Here is a 14,498-nt window from a genome sequence, read left to right as displayed (position 1 = left end):
TAATCATATTTAGAATAAAATAATTTTAACGAAAATTATAACGAAAATTTATTAATAATTATAATTATATAATTATATAATTATAATTATTAATAAATTTTAATGTCAACAATTGCTATTATCTCTAATTATAAAAATAAATTTATTTGTTAAAAAAAATCAAATTGTGTGTCCACAAACTAACATATAGTACACAACAAGGTCTTCCAGGGTACGGAATGAGCCAGCCATGTGGGCACTTGGACTTCTATCCGAACAATGGCAAGGAGCAGCCGGGCTGCACTGATTTGAGCGAAACCACGCCATCGTTGCCGCTGACCTTAATACGCGAAGGACTTGAAGAGGCCTCGCGCGTCCTGGTCGCTTGTAATCATGTGCGCGCGCTCAAGCTCTTCATCGAGAGCATCAACTCCAAGTGCCAATATGTAGCGCATGAGTGCTCGAGCTACGCAAGCTTCCTGCGCGGCGAGTGCTTCTCTTGCAAGAGCAACAACAGCCTAAGCTGCGGCGTGATGGGCTATCACGCTGACACTAGTCCGGCGCTTGTCAGACGTCAGGCCATGGGACAGGACGTCTCGTCCTTGCTCGGCTCCAAGTTCTTCTTTATGACCGGCAAGGAAGACCCGTACTGTAGTAAGTACAAAGCGATATTGTCCGGACTTGTTTTTCTACTCGAGGAACCCATGGATGAATTCAATCTTCGAGTATCCAGATGATTCGTATAAAATGTCTTCAAATCATCGAATATTTATTCAATATAATTTTTTAGCCAATTTTGGAATCGATTTTTTATAATTCCCAATTTTCTGTACATATCTTTGTAACTATCTAAGCCTTGAATTCAAATTTTATAAATTTTTATGAATTTTATTATATAAAACTTCACTTAAAATTAAATGAAAAGTTTGATTTTCCTGGAAGTGATAAAAAATCTTTTTTTTTTCCCAATCGCATTTAAAACTAGAAAATTATTAATGTCTCCATATTTTCGTATAAACGAAAAATCAATTTTAAATTAGTCAGAGAATCTATCTTCCAAATATCTTACATAATCTTCGAATATATGATATGTAAAACCATGCAATCATTTTATATTCGATGTCTTGAAATTAAAATAACAGCTGCTAAAGCTGCCGTTTTTTTTCAGTATACAGTATAGTAAGCATTATATTTAGAAACATCATCGACTATTAGCTTTCCATTACAGAATTCTCTTAAATCGACATTACGACATCGTAAAATGTGTTGAGCTATCGAGAAATATCGCGTCTAATAAGCTTTAAAAATGTTTTCCATATGTAAACGTTAATATGATTCAAACGTTAATATGTTTACTTCATCTACTGTGTACAAACACATTCGTTAATCCTTTGCTTTGCGAGAAAAAAAAAGGAAATACCGCTACGACCAATCGCTTACATTATTTTATTACATACCAGTCACACGCGATGCAGCTTTTCTCTATCGCGACTTTCTCCGCGCGAGCATGTGTTTCTCCGATCTCGAAATACTCTCTGATATCCACCTGTAATCCGTTCTTTTAGGGAGACATTATAGAATCACCGTCAACCTCGCGCGACCGCCGACCGCAGAGAGTTGGGTTCAAGGCTTCATGAAAGTCACTGTTCACGCTGACAACGGCGTGATACGCAACATGGATCTCACGCCCAGGTAACTAATGATAATCGACTTGTTATCGATCTCCCTTGAGATTGTCTCCCACAGATTTTTCCTGTTCGATGTCGAGATCGCTGTAATACCTTGTAAACTACTGCTTACAATCGTAATTCGCATCAGACTCTTCTTCCAACAAAACACCCTGACGATGTTGTTCATCTCTTTTAGCGGTTACATGAAGCTGGAGCACGGTACGACCACGCGGATAGTCGTTGCCCATCCGACCGGTTCCATCGGCAACATCGGCAAGATCAGGCGGGTGGAACTCTCCTGGGTGTACGATATGGACGTACTTCAACCTAGATCTCTGTGCTTCTTTTGGTGCAATGACCGTCTATATGTCAACAGCGTCAGCGTGGATGCCATGGACCTTCCAGGCAGAGGGTGAGGGAACGTGCAAAGGTGTCAGAAAAATGATGATCCATAAGTTTCAAGATGCGATATCACATGAAGAAAACGCGATAATCTCTTGCTTCAAGAACGCATATTTATAAAGCACATTCACAAGTTTGGTACCATCATTGTTTTGACATTCCGCGAAAAACATAACGTCAATTTCTTCAGAGCGATTTTCCTGGTATATAATCTAATCTTCCGTTTCTCGCTTGTGTTTAGAAAACGCGAGGGGGATTTCTCCAGCAAGTTCTGTTCGGCTGGCAGACAGGAATACGCGGAGATTGCGAGTGGATCCACCGCCACCTTCGTCGACAATTGCTGACGATCGTGTTCCCCGAGGCGCGAGAAACATTATTCGGCAGTAATTATAAAATGCCGACAGCTGCGTCCATCCGGAGACCGGATGACTCTCGAAAGTCACGGGCAATGATGAAGCGAAATGAAAAAAAAAAACGCAGAGGGGAGAATTTCCTCTGTCATAATCACGTAATTTCTTTCGTCGATGATATACGATGGGGGAAGAGGTGTTTTATGTCGTGTTTGGCTTGCTTTCTTTCTATTTATCGCGACCGATCCATCGCTTTCAAACACGATCTCCGACTAGTAATAAACGCGCTTTAAACTCGAGAATCTCGTCGGACAATGAAGAGACTGTCACAATGGGGATTCGCCACTTAATCGAATTCCTAGAGATTTATTCCGGCGAAGAGATCAAAAGCGCGAAACGAGATTCGTACGTGATACAATCGCAAAGACGTACATTTGCGTAGGAAAAATTCTTAGCTCGCTAAACGCGAAATTTTGACGGAAAAGTCAGAGACTTTTCTCAATTTTTTTCTGATAACACGAATGGTTTTCAGTATTAATATTGATCGATTATGTTGTAACCCGATAATATTAAATATAAATTATTATTTTAAATCTTATCGAAATATGAGTTGTGACAAAATGAAACAATTTGGAAGATGATTGTCAAAGAAGTGTCGAGTTAGAATTAGTCAAACTTGATCGTAAGTTGTTTTCTAATTTACTACAATTCGATTTTCAGTATTATATAATTTATAATAATTTATATTACATCGGGTTATACAATTACTATATGTACACGTTGTATATATATAACATAACATATAAAACTAATCTCTCTTTCATATGTGATTAGAGTTTTGCTACTGTAAGGCTCTTACTAAACCGTCGATCTATGTATTATGTATATTAATGCATAGCTTTTTACGATAGTTGTCATTATTATCATATTGTTTTTCGCGATACGAATATGATAATAGCTTGTGATATTCCTATAACTTTAGGAACCATGAGAAACGCGCAAAATGCGGTTACTCAAGGATAACAAACTGTACTGAGTAAGAATTGCCCATAGTCTTTATAAATGATGAACTGTACAAAAAATATATAACGGAAGGTAATTTTTATTAGTACCAAGAGTACCGTTTTTGTAAACTTTGTTTTTATATCTATCTGTTGCAATGTAAAAAATAAAGGTTAAATTAATTGTAAGTGTGGATAAAAATGTTGCATAAAAATAAAACAAGGATATTTTTTTTTCTAAAATATGTATGATTTTTATATGAAACTTTTTTCGAGCGAAGCTTTTTTTAGGAAATCTCGGGGAAAATCGAAAAAAACACTCTTATTACTACAGCTTGCTAATCTTTCGCAGTGTTTACTCCTCGATAAAACGCTTTACACGTTAATCCGTCGCTTATACAAAAAGATCATCGCGGAGCGCAGCTATACACGGTAACACATGATTTCTTTTTTTATCTTACACGAGATTCAACAATGATCGAGTAAAAAAGCCGTCCACGTTTGTTCGACGTGGTAACAAGGGATTGGTAAAATATATATGATATATATAGCGATATACATAATATAATCTAATAATCTCTAATAATTTGTCGTATAACATAGAATCTGCATATAAATAATAAATAGGAAATAAGGGAGCGAATTGGTTGATTAGCTTGGATGGTAAGACTTTAGCACTAAATTACCGTTACGAAGAACATTTATATAGAGGACTATGGGAGAAATCGGTGACGCGATGGACAAACAAGAAGAGTGAAGATAAATTGAGAACAGTGAGAGAAAGAGATAGAGACAGAGAGAAAAAGACATAACTAACAATAGACGTGACTATACAGCTGATTCATTTGGCATAATAGTCTAGAGCGGACTTTTTTTCTAGCGCGATAGGATGCGGTCAGTGAAGATCATCGACCCAACTGGTATCTAGTGACTCGATGAGAGTACGGACGAAGGCCATCTCCTTCCGTGCGTTCTCTAAGATCACCCGAGGATCTTGGGACGTGCACCGTAATACATTCGGCGCCATCACCATCGCAAGATTATTGGCGTCCATTTTAGTGCGAGCGACCACCTCGGATCTAGCGAATATCTGGAAAATTGTTACAATTTCATAACGAACGATTCATCAAAAGACATTCAACGGTGCCTCGAATGCATACTGCTCGATTTAATTTAATAGTGCCTCGAATGCATGCTGTTCTTGAACTCTCGTGCATTTTTTCATCGTGTGTTATTTCACTAAATGTGTGTGCTGCTACATATAATGTGAACAATGCATATGTGCTAATTCTGAAATTCTTATAAAAGATCTCACCGTGCATTTAACGCTAAATATTACACATAGTTTAGACTTTTTTCAAAGTGTGTATGATTTGATGTAAAGAAAAATTTTAAATCATACAATTTTATATATCACGGTCTTCTTTTATTGAATAAAATGAATAAAACTTCTTACCTGCAGGAAATGTATTAGATGACACAGCACGCGACGATTAAGATCCGGCAAACGATCGACAAGCGCGGCTACAATCGCCGCAGAAGCTTTTGGATCATCATGCCGCATAGATACGCATTCCACATAGAAGGAATCCGGTATCAGTGGCTCGTACAGCTCGCGCACCCATAATTTCAACAGGGAAGCGGGTGCATGAGCATCCTGAGAAACTGCCAGAATCGCTCCATCCTCAAACCTGTCTAAACAGGATTTTAACGCGCTGACTTCATCCGCGTCTGCGGACACTCGGAAGATACCCTCGGTCAGCGTACCACCGCGTACCAACACCTGATGCGTCAGCGTAGTCTGTATCCATGGTAACTCTCTAAGTGGGAAGCGGTCTCTTTGCAAAGCCATAACTTCCGAAAGCGTTGCACCAAACATAGACGCGCGAAAGATTTGTATCTGCAAGAAGAGTACGGAAGTATACATCAGACTCCGTCACAAGAATCACAAAAAAAAACTAAATTAGTAGTACAATTAATTACCCTCGCTTGATCGATATCCTCCACTGTAGCCTTGCGAGGTTGTCGTTTTCCATGCGCGCCAATCCGTTGCAATCGCCTACAAGCTACGGTCGCATAATGGCTGACTTGTACGTGTATCGGCCATTTGGCGACCTCGGGGAATTGGAAGTTGGGATCGCGATGCCTATTCATGTAACCCTCCAGATAAGGCTCGAACGTAGCGCTAGGCGGCACAAAAGCCAGACACACAGCCATCAATTCCCATCCACGTCGTAAACTCTCCTTCCGTGGATTCTCCGTTGTTTGTCTGCAGATCTGTACGTATAACTCGTCTCGCAGGGGTGGTTTTGTAAATGCGGTATTCACAATATCCATGGCGACACCGTCCAACGTCATGCCGACATTGGCTTTGCGATCGCCCATATACACTTGAACCAATCGGAACAGATTACAAGCCTCCCTCTTGAGCGGCTTTTCACCGTCCACCATCGCGAGCATGGGCTGAGGTATCGGGTCTTTCGACCAGCTGAGAATGTCCCGTACACTAAATTTCTTTCGAAACAACAGCCTAAGTCCCTTCGGCCTGCCACAGTTCAGATTGAGATTGTCCTGTGCGTACTTTTCTATGTCGCCGCCGCCCGTACTGTCGTCTCTTCGCGCTTCGTCCAAATCAGTATTGTCGACATTCGTCGTACAAATACTCGGAGTTGAACTTACGGTGGGCATTGAGACTTGTCTCGTAGTCACCACGCTGTCTCTAGCTTCCGTCTGAGACACGATATTCGGTGGCGAGGGCGGTCGTGCTTGTGGCCTCGTCAATGTATCGGCGGTAGTATAATAAGTCGCTAATCCGGCGGTGTCGTAATTTCCTAAATCTTATATGAGATGGAATACATTAATTAAATTATATGTTCGATAAACACATATTACATATATTTTATGCTCTTAGAAATAATTCCTCACCCGCGTAATGATCTTCGAGATATTCTTGACTGGAAGAATCGCCTTGATTGCTAGCGGCTTCATCGTCAGCGAATTGATCATCAGAATCATCATCGCCTCTTCCACTGATACCTTCACCCCTGCCACCTTCTTCGTCCAGAGAATCTTCCCCTTCCTCTACTAATAAAGGATCTCCAAACTTGTAACAACCTATGTATTGTAAGAAAAAGAATAGTAAGAAACAAGCTTCATTATAAAACTCCACCATCAGCATTAGAATTCTCGGCTTTCATTACCTGATAATTTTGCCTGTTGAAGAATATAATGTTGCAATGGTAATAAGTGATCAGCATCAGCCAGAAGATTGCCATAAAATGGCGATGGTGGCGGACTGGGATTTCCATTACTCCTCTTTTTCTTGCTATCGTCTCCTTCGGCATGACCTTCAGTCTCCTCACCCGCGGCGCTATTGCTGCTGCTGTTGCTGCTGTTACTACTGCTAGTATTACTACTGAGTCTCTGTCTGGATTGTTCGTGGGTTTGACTTATCATTAAATAACGCTCGTGCATAGCATCATCGTCCCGTTCTCTTCTTCTAACCTGCTGCTGCTGTTGTTGTTGATGTAATTGTTGTTGCATTAGTTTTTGCTGCTGCTTTTGCTGTTGCACAAAACTGTAACTGCGACCCAGTGGCTGCGGCACACCTTGCAAAACAATAATCAACCATATTACAAAAGACGTACGCGCAGGAAGATGGCGAAAGAAGCTAAAAGATTATCTTACTTACAGTCCAGTGAGTTATTGCACGCTGTGTTTCGCCTATATTCCTTCTCTCTGTCGCGGTCCCGCTCTCTCTCGCGCTCTACCGCTTCGAGACCACCTCTTTGTTTCGTTGAATTACCACCACTGTGTATGCCAGCAGCCCTACCGAGACTCTTGGCGGGATCGTTCCTTTCAGACAACATTGCACCGTACACATCCCTGACATTTGCCTCCGAAAGCGACGCCGAGCATCCGTGATGCCTTCTACCTATGCTACCTGTGCCATCCTGTGGTTGCTTATTCATATTTCTCGAATGTATGGAACTTTGATAAAAGGCTGGCGAGTTTGTCTTGTCGAGACTGTTGACCCGTTCTCGATGATGCTGCTGTTGCTGCTGCTGTTGCTGTATCTCTCGCTCTCTATCTCTATGGTAACGATTGCCACTGTCCATTAAGGAACCATACTTTTCGCCCTGTGATTTGTAACTATGGCTAAGTTGAACCTCTGGAGGACGATATGGCGGCATTTCTTGCCTAAAGACTCGAGACTCCATCAGAGAATCGCGATATGGTGAGGTACTCGGCTCAGGACCGTACGAGCCTCTACTACTTTCTCTACCTGGAAATCGAAAAATATCGATTTATACATAAACAAAAATGTTGTACATTCCTAAAACTTTTGTATAATTACAATGCAAATAATAATTATAGTAATACAGCATAGAAATGTGGAAAGGAAATATTATACACTGTTACCATTTTTACTTTTATCCAGGTCGAAGTTTCCCGCTCTACCTTCGCGTTGCGGATCGCTAAACGTCTTCTTCTTGAAGAGAGGTGTGCTAGTTGAAAGCGACAAGCCCAACGGCGGTGGTTCTCCCAGCGAGACAGACTTCTGATTCTTTACGCTTTCCAAAGTTCCGCTCTTGTGACATCTGGCCTCTAAGGTACCACTACTACTGTGCTGCCTGGGGGAGGATTGTGCGGTACTCGCCGGCGTCTGGGCAGCCGAACGATGATGATGCCTATGCGGCGAATCCAATAAACGATAACCGGTCGACTCCAAAGACGTCCTACTGTGCGAGACAGAACTGTCGCTGGATCTACCAGAGTCTTGCGAATGATTGTGCTGCTGCCTGGTACGTGCCGCAGGTACGTCATGGTGCCTGTGATGCCTATTATTGTGATGATGATGATGATGATGGTGTCGCCTCGTTGACGGAGACGGGGAAGGAGGAGAAGTCTGAAGATCTATGCCGACCGTAGAAGTCCGCGTTTTGTTCGCATTACCGAGAGAAAGAGCTTGCTACGAGAGAAAACGTAGCTATGCAGAATCTCGAAAAGTGTTGATGTATCGCATTAAGATAATCATAGAAAAATTAAATTTACCAAAGGCGGAGCCAAATTCGTATTCTCCTGATGGTTAAATCGCGTCGATCGACTAACTGAAGGAGTTTGTGTTTGCGTCGAAACCGATTCCTTCTTCCTTTGTTCGGTTGTTTTCTGAGTATCCGACGTACTACCACTTGCTGGTTCCGTATTTTGTTTTAATGTCTACAATACAAATATAAAAATATCTGAATAAATTAACGAATGCAAAATACAACTATATACTAATGGTAAAGTGCCACCTTTTTATAGATAATTGATTAATATGATAGCAGTCTTATATCTCTATAAAAAATAACGGATAAATGAAACGGATATTGGAAAAATAAGGGATATAGTGTAAACACATTATAAAAAGTAAATGTGTTTATGTACAAAATATATGAAAAATCATAATTTAAACTATTTATATACAATGTATGTGCGTGTGTATGTGAATTAAATATAATTTCATCCATAAACTTTGTAACCCGTTATATTTCGACATACAGGTGGGTCCTTCATAGCATACCTACACATACATCGTACGGGACATCTGGCACTCGTATTCTCGTCAAATTTTAATTAAAGGAATAGCATTATCGCGAAAGAAGTCTCATGGTATAGTATCATGGTATAATGTAAACCGGAGTTTTTTCTCCCTGCTACAAACGTCTATTTATAGCTGAGAAGAGAGCAGACGCGCTTGCACACACTCTTATATCTATGCCACTTTAAGATACACAAGTTTAATGTGCGTTACCCGGAGAAACTCACAAATCATTACGCACACATTACGGTGCACGCAAGAGCCAAATACTCCCAGATTTTACGCGATCCATAAGCATGAGTATTCTGACAAATACCAACGTATGAATACAATCTTATCCGTATTCTAGCGCTCGATAAGTTAACTTGTGCCATACACATGCACGCATATACGCGCGCGCGCAGGCAACTCCGACGTTTTATAGAAATAATATAGATAAGTATACTCATATAGACGATATACATATCGCATAAATGTTTCTTTTACCTGCAGTTTCGCCAATGGTATGATGTCACAGTCGGTCGGGCGATGCCACACGGTTTTCTGAGACGTCGCGTTATAATAATAAAACCGCGAGGTATTCTGATCAAATAACTCCCACCATTGATTGTTGTCCGTCTTTTTCCTACAAATCATTAAATGGGACACGCGTGTACTATGTGTCGTGATGTAGAGGAGGTGACTTGGTACTTTCTCTCTAATATAACTTTCTCTAAAATAATTATACAATGGAACTGTACGATATACTTTGAGATAATCCATTAATATATGTAATTAAATTAAAAGCATGTCGAATGTAACTGAGATTATACTATCTTATTACAACGAAATATTAAACTCAACAAGCTTTTAAACTATTAGGTGAGTAATATTATCTGTCAATAGAATTTTGAGAGATAATATAAATCTATTATAGAAAAACAGACACGGAATATCTATGGAAGACATTTTGAGAGATTAATTTTTTTTATAAATTATCTAATAGCGAGAAAAGTTTTTGAAAAGAGTTCTGAGAGAAGACATTGACAGTGGCTGCTATCGAAGAACAAATATAAATAAAGGAGAGGCTTACACAGGTACACCCGGTGGAGGATCCCATACGCATTCTCCGGTGGTCAGGTTAGCGTACATATGTTCCTTAGTGCGTGGTTCTATGATCTCCACCCATTCCATCCTACTGCAATTGTCATTCATTAATATCTGCATGTCCCGGAAAAACTTAATATCTTCTATTCGCGAATCTGTATCATACCCTAAAGTAACCAGGGACAAACTGTATCAAACCTTACGCAACAGCCTTTAAATCGCTTTTTTCCCCTTAAACTTTCACTTCTTACGGATTATTCGTGTCTTCGAGAGGGTCCTTGTGACTTGGATAAGCGGCGAATAAATATTTGTACATTTTAAACGATAATATCGGGATAAGGCGGGATCGATATGTCAAAAGTATACCGAGTGTAGCGCACGGACAGAAATATAATCGCGGTGCAACGAGATATCGCGACAGCACACTCGTGTAGCTTCCATTTTTTTTTATTTATTTATTCTTCCACTAGACACTTCGCGTCGAGAAACACATCGTTGCGATTTCTCGTCGAGAAACTTTATTCAGGCTAAAGGAGGAAAGAGTATCGCGGTCGCGATAACTAAATATGTATATACATGTTAAAAACGAGCGTACTACATCGATGAAGTAATTGGAACAACTCGAGATCTCGGGGAGAAAAAATCACCCTCACCACAGAACAGGCAAATTGACGAAGACAAAAGGGAGGCTGGAAAAAAGTGGGAGGAAAACAGGGGAACCGTTCAAGATTCGCGATGCACGACGATACTTTCAGCCGGAGGCCAACGGAGAGGGCGATGATAATCGGGGCGCACGAAGGAGGGTGTTTCGCCCGTCCACCCACCTCACCCCACCTCGCCCTGACGGACCCCGCAAATTGATAGGAATGCTGGGCCGCGGTACAACGAGAGAGGCCGCCGTCCGTTCTGATGTCATGCTGGCCGTTTAATTGGCTGAAATAGGCCGCGGTAATCCATTCGCGCGTAAATCGAGAGCGCACACGCTCGGGTGCGAGGAGGAAAGGAAAAGAGAGAACGCGGAATGCGGAGGAAGAGAAAAGAAAGACGGAGGCGCGATAGCGAGAGGAAAAACGACCAACAGTGGAAATGCTTTGACGCTTTTGACGCGGACGAGCCTAAGCGCGAACTGCGAAAATGTGCGCGCAAGAGAGACCCGCCCATTCGCGACGGCTAACTTCAGCGCGAAAGCGCCAAGGAGGAGGAAATTGTTCGATTATCATCGAGAAAGACGACCGCGGTATCTTCTTTCTCTTTGTATGCACATGTACGTACGAGAGAAAAAGAACACAGAAAGGGGAAAAAGAGAGAAAGAGAGAGAGAGAGAGACTAAAGTATACGGACGAGGATGGAGAGAGGGAGAAAACTGGGACGGGTGACTAAAAAAAAATTCACTATCGATCTGCGAACACCCGTGTCGGTCCCGCGACGGCCGCGTTTTCCCTAGAATAACGAGGTGCGCTGCACTTCGGGTGCAATCGAGTCGCGAGACAAGTGCAGTTTTGACGGGACAAGGCAGGCAGATTTTTCTCTTCGTCGCGGCCTTACCCGTCGGATGCCATCTCGCGTATCTCCGGTTGATACGTCGTCGGCCGGCTCGCCGTCTTCCTCGTCGCCGTCGCCGTCGCCGTCGCTGTCGCCGACGTCGTCGTCGTCGCGACGAGTGCACCTCGATGCGCACTTGACTCCTTCACTTCACTTCACTCAACCACCTTCTTCTCCTCACCCTCGCCCCGTCACGATCACCACCTCGCTTGACACTTCCTCACTGAGACGACGATGACACTCGGATGTCGCAACGTCCCATTTCCGCGAGCGCGAGCAGCGACGCGGCCCCTTCATGGCAGCCTCGCGGCGGCCATCTTTTTTTCTTCGTCGCTTAGTTCGTGCTTTTAGATCTCGCCGCGCCGCCCTACCGCCGCCAGCACTCCCCGCGGATAGTGACAAAAATTCGCTCTCGCACGCGCACGTCGCATGTGCCCTCTCCCTCATCCTCCGCCGATTTCCCAACCCCCTCCCTCCTCCCTCCTTCTTTCTCTCTCTCGCCAACGCGATTAGTTACGCGCGATCGAGCGAGCGATTAATCGATTTGCGGCCTTTAAAATCGGCACGATGCCGATCATGGAAATTGTAGAAAGCGATTTCATGTAATTGCGACTCTTATCGGGGAGATAGCTCATTAAAAATGACAATTATCGCGTACGCGCGATTGTTCGGTAATGATTCATTTTCTGAGGAAAGCGAAAGTTCTAATTGCATATAATCGTTATTCTTTCTTTAATACGTCATTAATATCAGTATTATTGGAAATTTCTCACCTTTAGTATAATAATATAATTCTTGCCATTAATTAAAACAAAACTTGAAATTTAAATGGAAAATCCTGACGAGTTTCTCGACATCTCGATGCTTCCAAATTGGAAAAATAAACAGCGACATCTGTGAGATTTCGAGGAAAATCGCAACTCTCGCCCCTTCCTGATACTACAGTCACTGAGTCACTGCATTCGTGCAGATTAGTATGCCTATCATGCCTCGCGACGTACTTTTTGTTGTTTGCGAGTGCACGCATACTAGATACTAGGCTGCATGACAGTGTCAATGTATGAAAATTGACGACGTTTAAAGGGGAGAGGAAATTTGTATTTTCGGCCCAAGTGCTTTTTTTTCTCCAAACCTTAATATCGCCGAGAGAGCGCGATCTATCGCGGTAATCGCGTCATTATGGATCAAGAGGATGTTTTAACGATACTGAAGATTCTTATAATAGGTGAATCTAACGTGGGAAAATCGAGGTACTTGTATATGCGTCTCATTCCGCTTTTTATACGTCATTAATTGAGATTAATCACGGTGCAATGTCGCTTCCAGTATACTCTTGAGGTTCACCGAGGATGAATTCTGCGAAAATATGCAAAGCACAGTCGGAATGGATTATAAAACCAAGCAGATAACCATCGATGGCAATACAGTCAAACTCGCGATTTGGGTTTGTAATTGTAGTCTCTTGTGGAGAAAAGATAACTTAATTATATCGCATATCTCAGGTTTATTAAAGCATATTTTTTTATAGGATACCGCGGGCCAAGAACGATTTCGCACTTTAACGCCAAGTTACTACAGAGATGGTCAGGGTGCTATTTTAATGTACGATGTTACAGATCGAAATACTTTTGTAAAATTGGAGACATGGCTTAATGAATTAAATACATACTGCAATAGAACAGATATCGTCAAGATGGTAGTAGGTAATAAAATAGATCTGCCAAATAGGGAAGTGAGCACTGAGGAAGGTCTGCAGTTTGCCAGAAGGCATCAGACTTTATATATCGAGAGTAGTGCAAAAACAGCGGATGGTGTAAAGTGCTGCTTTGAAGAACTTGTACAAAAGGTCAGAATTTCTTACTACAATATAAGTCTATATTCTATAATTATATACTCTACTAAGAAAGAAAAAAATATGTAATTACAAATATATATAATTTTCTATATTATGAGTAATCTATATAAAATGTAATGTTCACACAACAGATAATACAAACACCTGGTCTTTGGGATACTCACTCTACACGATTATATGACAATGGTACCATGGCTACTTCGAGATATCGAAGTGGAAAAAGGGGAATGCAGTTGGCTGTTGACTATCAATCTCGACCTGTTGAGCCATCCTCAAATTGTTATTGCAGTTTACTGTAATCATGGTGTTATCAGAAAGTGCATGTTTGTTAGAACAAATATATGCATAATATGTTTAAGGCTGAGACTACACAAAAAAAATCCGAGAAGCAACACAGAGGAGATCATATACGATATATCATCACTTCATATGTGCTAACACTCGGGTCTTACAAAATTTACAATTAGGAAATAATTTTGTAAGATGCATATATTCACATTTACATTTACATCACATACACACATTAGCTATTGTTGGACGTTAAATCTTAAATCTGTTGTAAATATTTATGGCATAGAAAATTAAATGAAATTTTGTGTTTGTGTGAACACATAATTAACATATTGAGACAATTGTAAACATTTAATGATACATTTTTATAGGCCATAGATATTCTGTTAGTCACAATCAATTTTTGTACAAGTAAAATTTGACAATTTTTACAATCTTCAATTTATCTTTTACATTATGCACAATATACCATATGTTGGACACATTATTATTGTTACATCTGAAAAATGTGTATTATATTGTAAAAATGTAGTTAGGAATCTTGCTCTGTTATTATATCTATATTGTGCTCATTTTTAAGCTACAATCTCACTGGAATATAAACTGTGCTGAAAAAGTAAGGAGTATGCAGTTCACAGAGAATTCACTATATAATTAAATAATGGTGATATTATATATAAATTAATACATAAATTCTATAACTTATTCTCTGTATGTAAATAAAAAATTTTCTGGATA

General features: G+C 40.8%; 3 protein-coding genes across 11 annotated transcripts in view; 2 read left to right on the top strand and 1 right to left on the bottom strand.

Annotated features, from left to right (window-relative positions):
- LOC145973695 (pancreatic triacylglycerol lipase) overlaps positions 1–3,591 on the top strand; it is a 24,877-nt gene extending 21,286 nt beyond the window's left edge. For 5 of the 6 annotated variants that reach the window (XM_083103251.1, XM_083103252.1, XM_083103250.1 and 2 more), the window contains 4 exons: positions 202–633; positions 1,545–1,671; positions 1,846–2,061; positions 2,293–3,591. In XM_083103251.1, coding sequence (XP_082959377.1) covers positions 202–633; positions 1,545–1,671; positions 1,846–2,061; positions 2,293–2,395 — 878 coding nt within the window. In that variant the 3' untranslated portion in view covers positions 2,396–3,591. The remainder of the gene's footprint in view (positions 1–201; positions 634–1,544; positions 1,672–1,845; positions 2,062–2,292) is intronic. The other variant, XM_083103249.1, reaches the window with a different exon arrangement.
- Rhogap93b (MyTH4 and RhoGAP_KIAA1688 domain-containing protein RhoGAP93B) lies at positions 200–12,008 on the bottom strand. Of its 4 annotated transcripts, none has more exons than XR_014439538.1 (11): positions 10,059–10,180; positions 9,473–9,611; positions 8,458–8,622; positions 7,825–8,374; positions 7,094–7,687; positions 6,603–7,010; positions 6,328–6,516; positions 5,386–6,239; positions 4,859–5,302; positions 1,437–4,492; positions 200–730 (listed from the first exon to the last, which is right to left on the bottom strand). XR_014439538.1 is itself a non-coding variant. In XM_083103241.1 (11 exons), exons 1-11 carry the CDS (start codon positions 11,629–11,631, stop codon positions 4,298–4,300), a joined length of 3,657 nt encoding a protein of 1,218 aa, XP_082959367.1. In that variant the 5' UTR covers positions 11,632–12,008; the 3' UTR covers positions 3,732–4,297. The 4 variants fall into 4 exon arrangements, 3 of the variants coding, with proteins under 3 accessions (XP_082959367.1, XP_082959369.1, XP_082959368.1); XM_083103241.1 differs by lacking the exon at positions 200–730 and adding an exon at positions 11,618–12,008 and having other exon boundaries at positions 3,732–4,492; positions 10,059–10,163; XM_083103243.1 differs by lacking the exon at positions 200–730 and adding an exon at positions 10,239–11,555 and having other exon boundaries at positions 3,732–4,492; positions 10,059–10,163.
- Positions 11,635–14,498, top strand: LOC145973701 (ras-related protein Rab-18-B). The gene is made up of 4 exons (XM_083103261.1): positions 11,635–12,864; positions 12,941–13,058; positions 13,143–13,460; positions 13,601–14,498. Exons 1-4 carry the CDS (start codon positions 12,794–12,796, stop codon positions 13,766–13,768), a joined length of 675 nt encoding a protein of 224 aa, XP_082959387.1. The 5' UTR covers positions 11,635–12,793; the 3' UTR covers positions 13,769–14,498.

The sequence above is a fragment of the Camponotus vicinus genome, unplaced genomic scaffold (assembly GCF_025532165.1).
Source record: "Camponotus vicinus isolate PSW18456_S1 unplaced genomic scaffold, iyCamVici1.0 SCAF_6, whole genome shotgun sequence".
Lineage (NCBI taxonomy): Eukaryota > Metazoa > Arthropoda > Insecta > Hymenoptera > Formicidae > Camponotus > Camponotus vicinus.
This window is presented reverse-complemented; position numbering and strand designations above follow the sequence as displayed.

Excerpts from the sequence above, each read along its gene's own strand:
- Rhogap93b (XM_083103241.1), bottom strand. Across the intron at positions 7,688-7,824 it reads CCTGGATAAAAGTAAAAATG|GTAGAGAAAGTAGTAGAGGC; the intron begins GTAACAGTGTAT and ends TTCGATTTCCAG. Across the intron at positions 6,517-6,602 it reads TCAACAGGCAAAATTATCAG|GTTGTTACAAGTTTGGAGAT; the intron begins GTAATGAAAGCC and ends TACAATACATAG.
- LOC145973701 (XM_083103261.1), top strand. The coding sequence starts at position 12,794 with ATGGATCAAGAGGATGTTTTAACGATACTGAAGATTCTTATAATAGGT. Across the intron at positions 12,865-12,940 it reads TCTAACGTGGGAAAATCGAG|TATACTCTTGAGGTTCACCG; the intron begins GTACTTGTATAT and ends TGTCGCTTCCAG. Across the intron at positions 13,059-13,142 it reads CAGTCAAACTCGCGATTTGG|GATACCGCGGGCCAAGAACG; the intron begins GTTTGTAATTGT and ends ATTTTTTTATAG.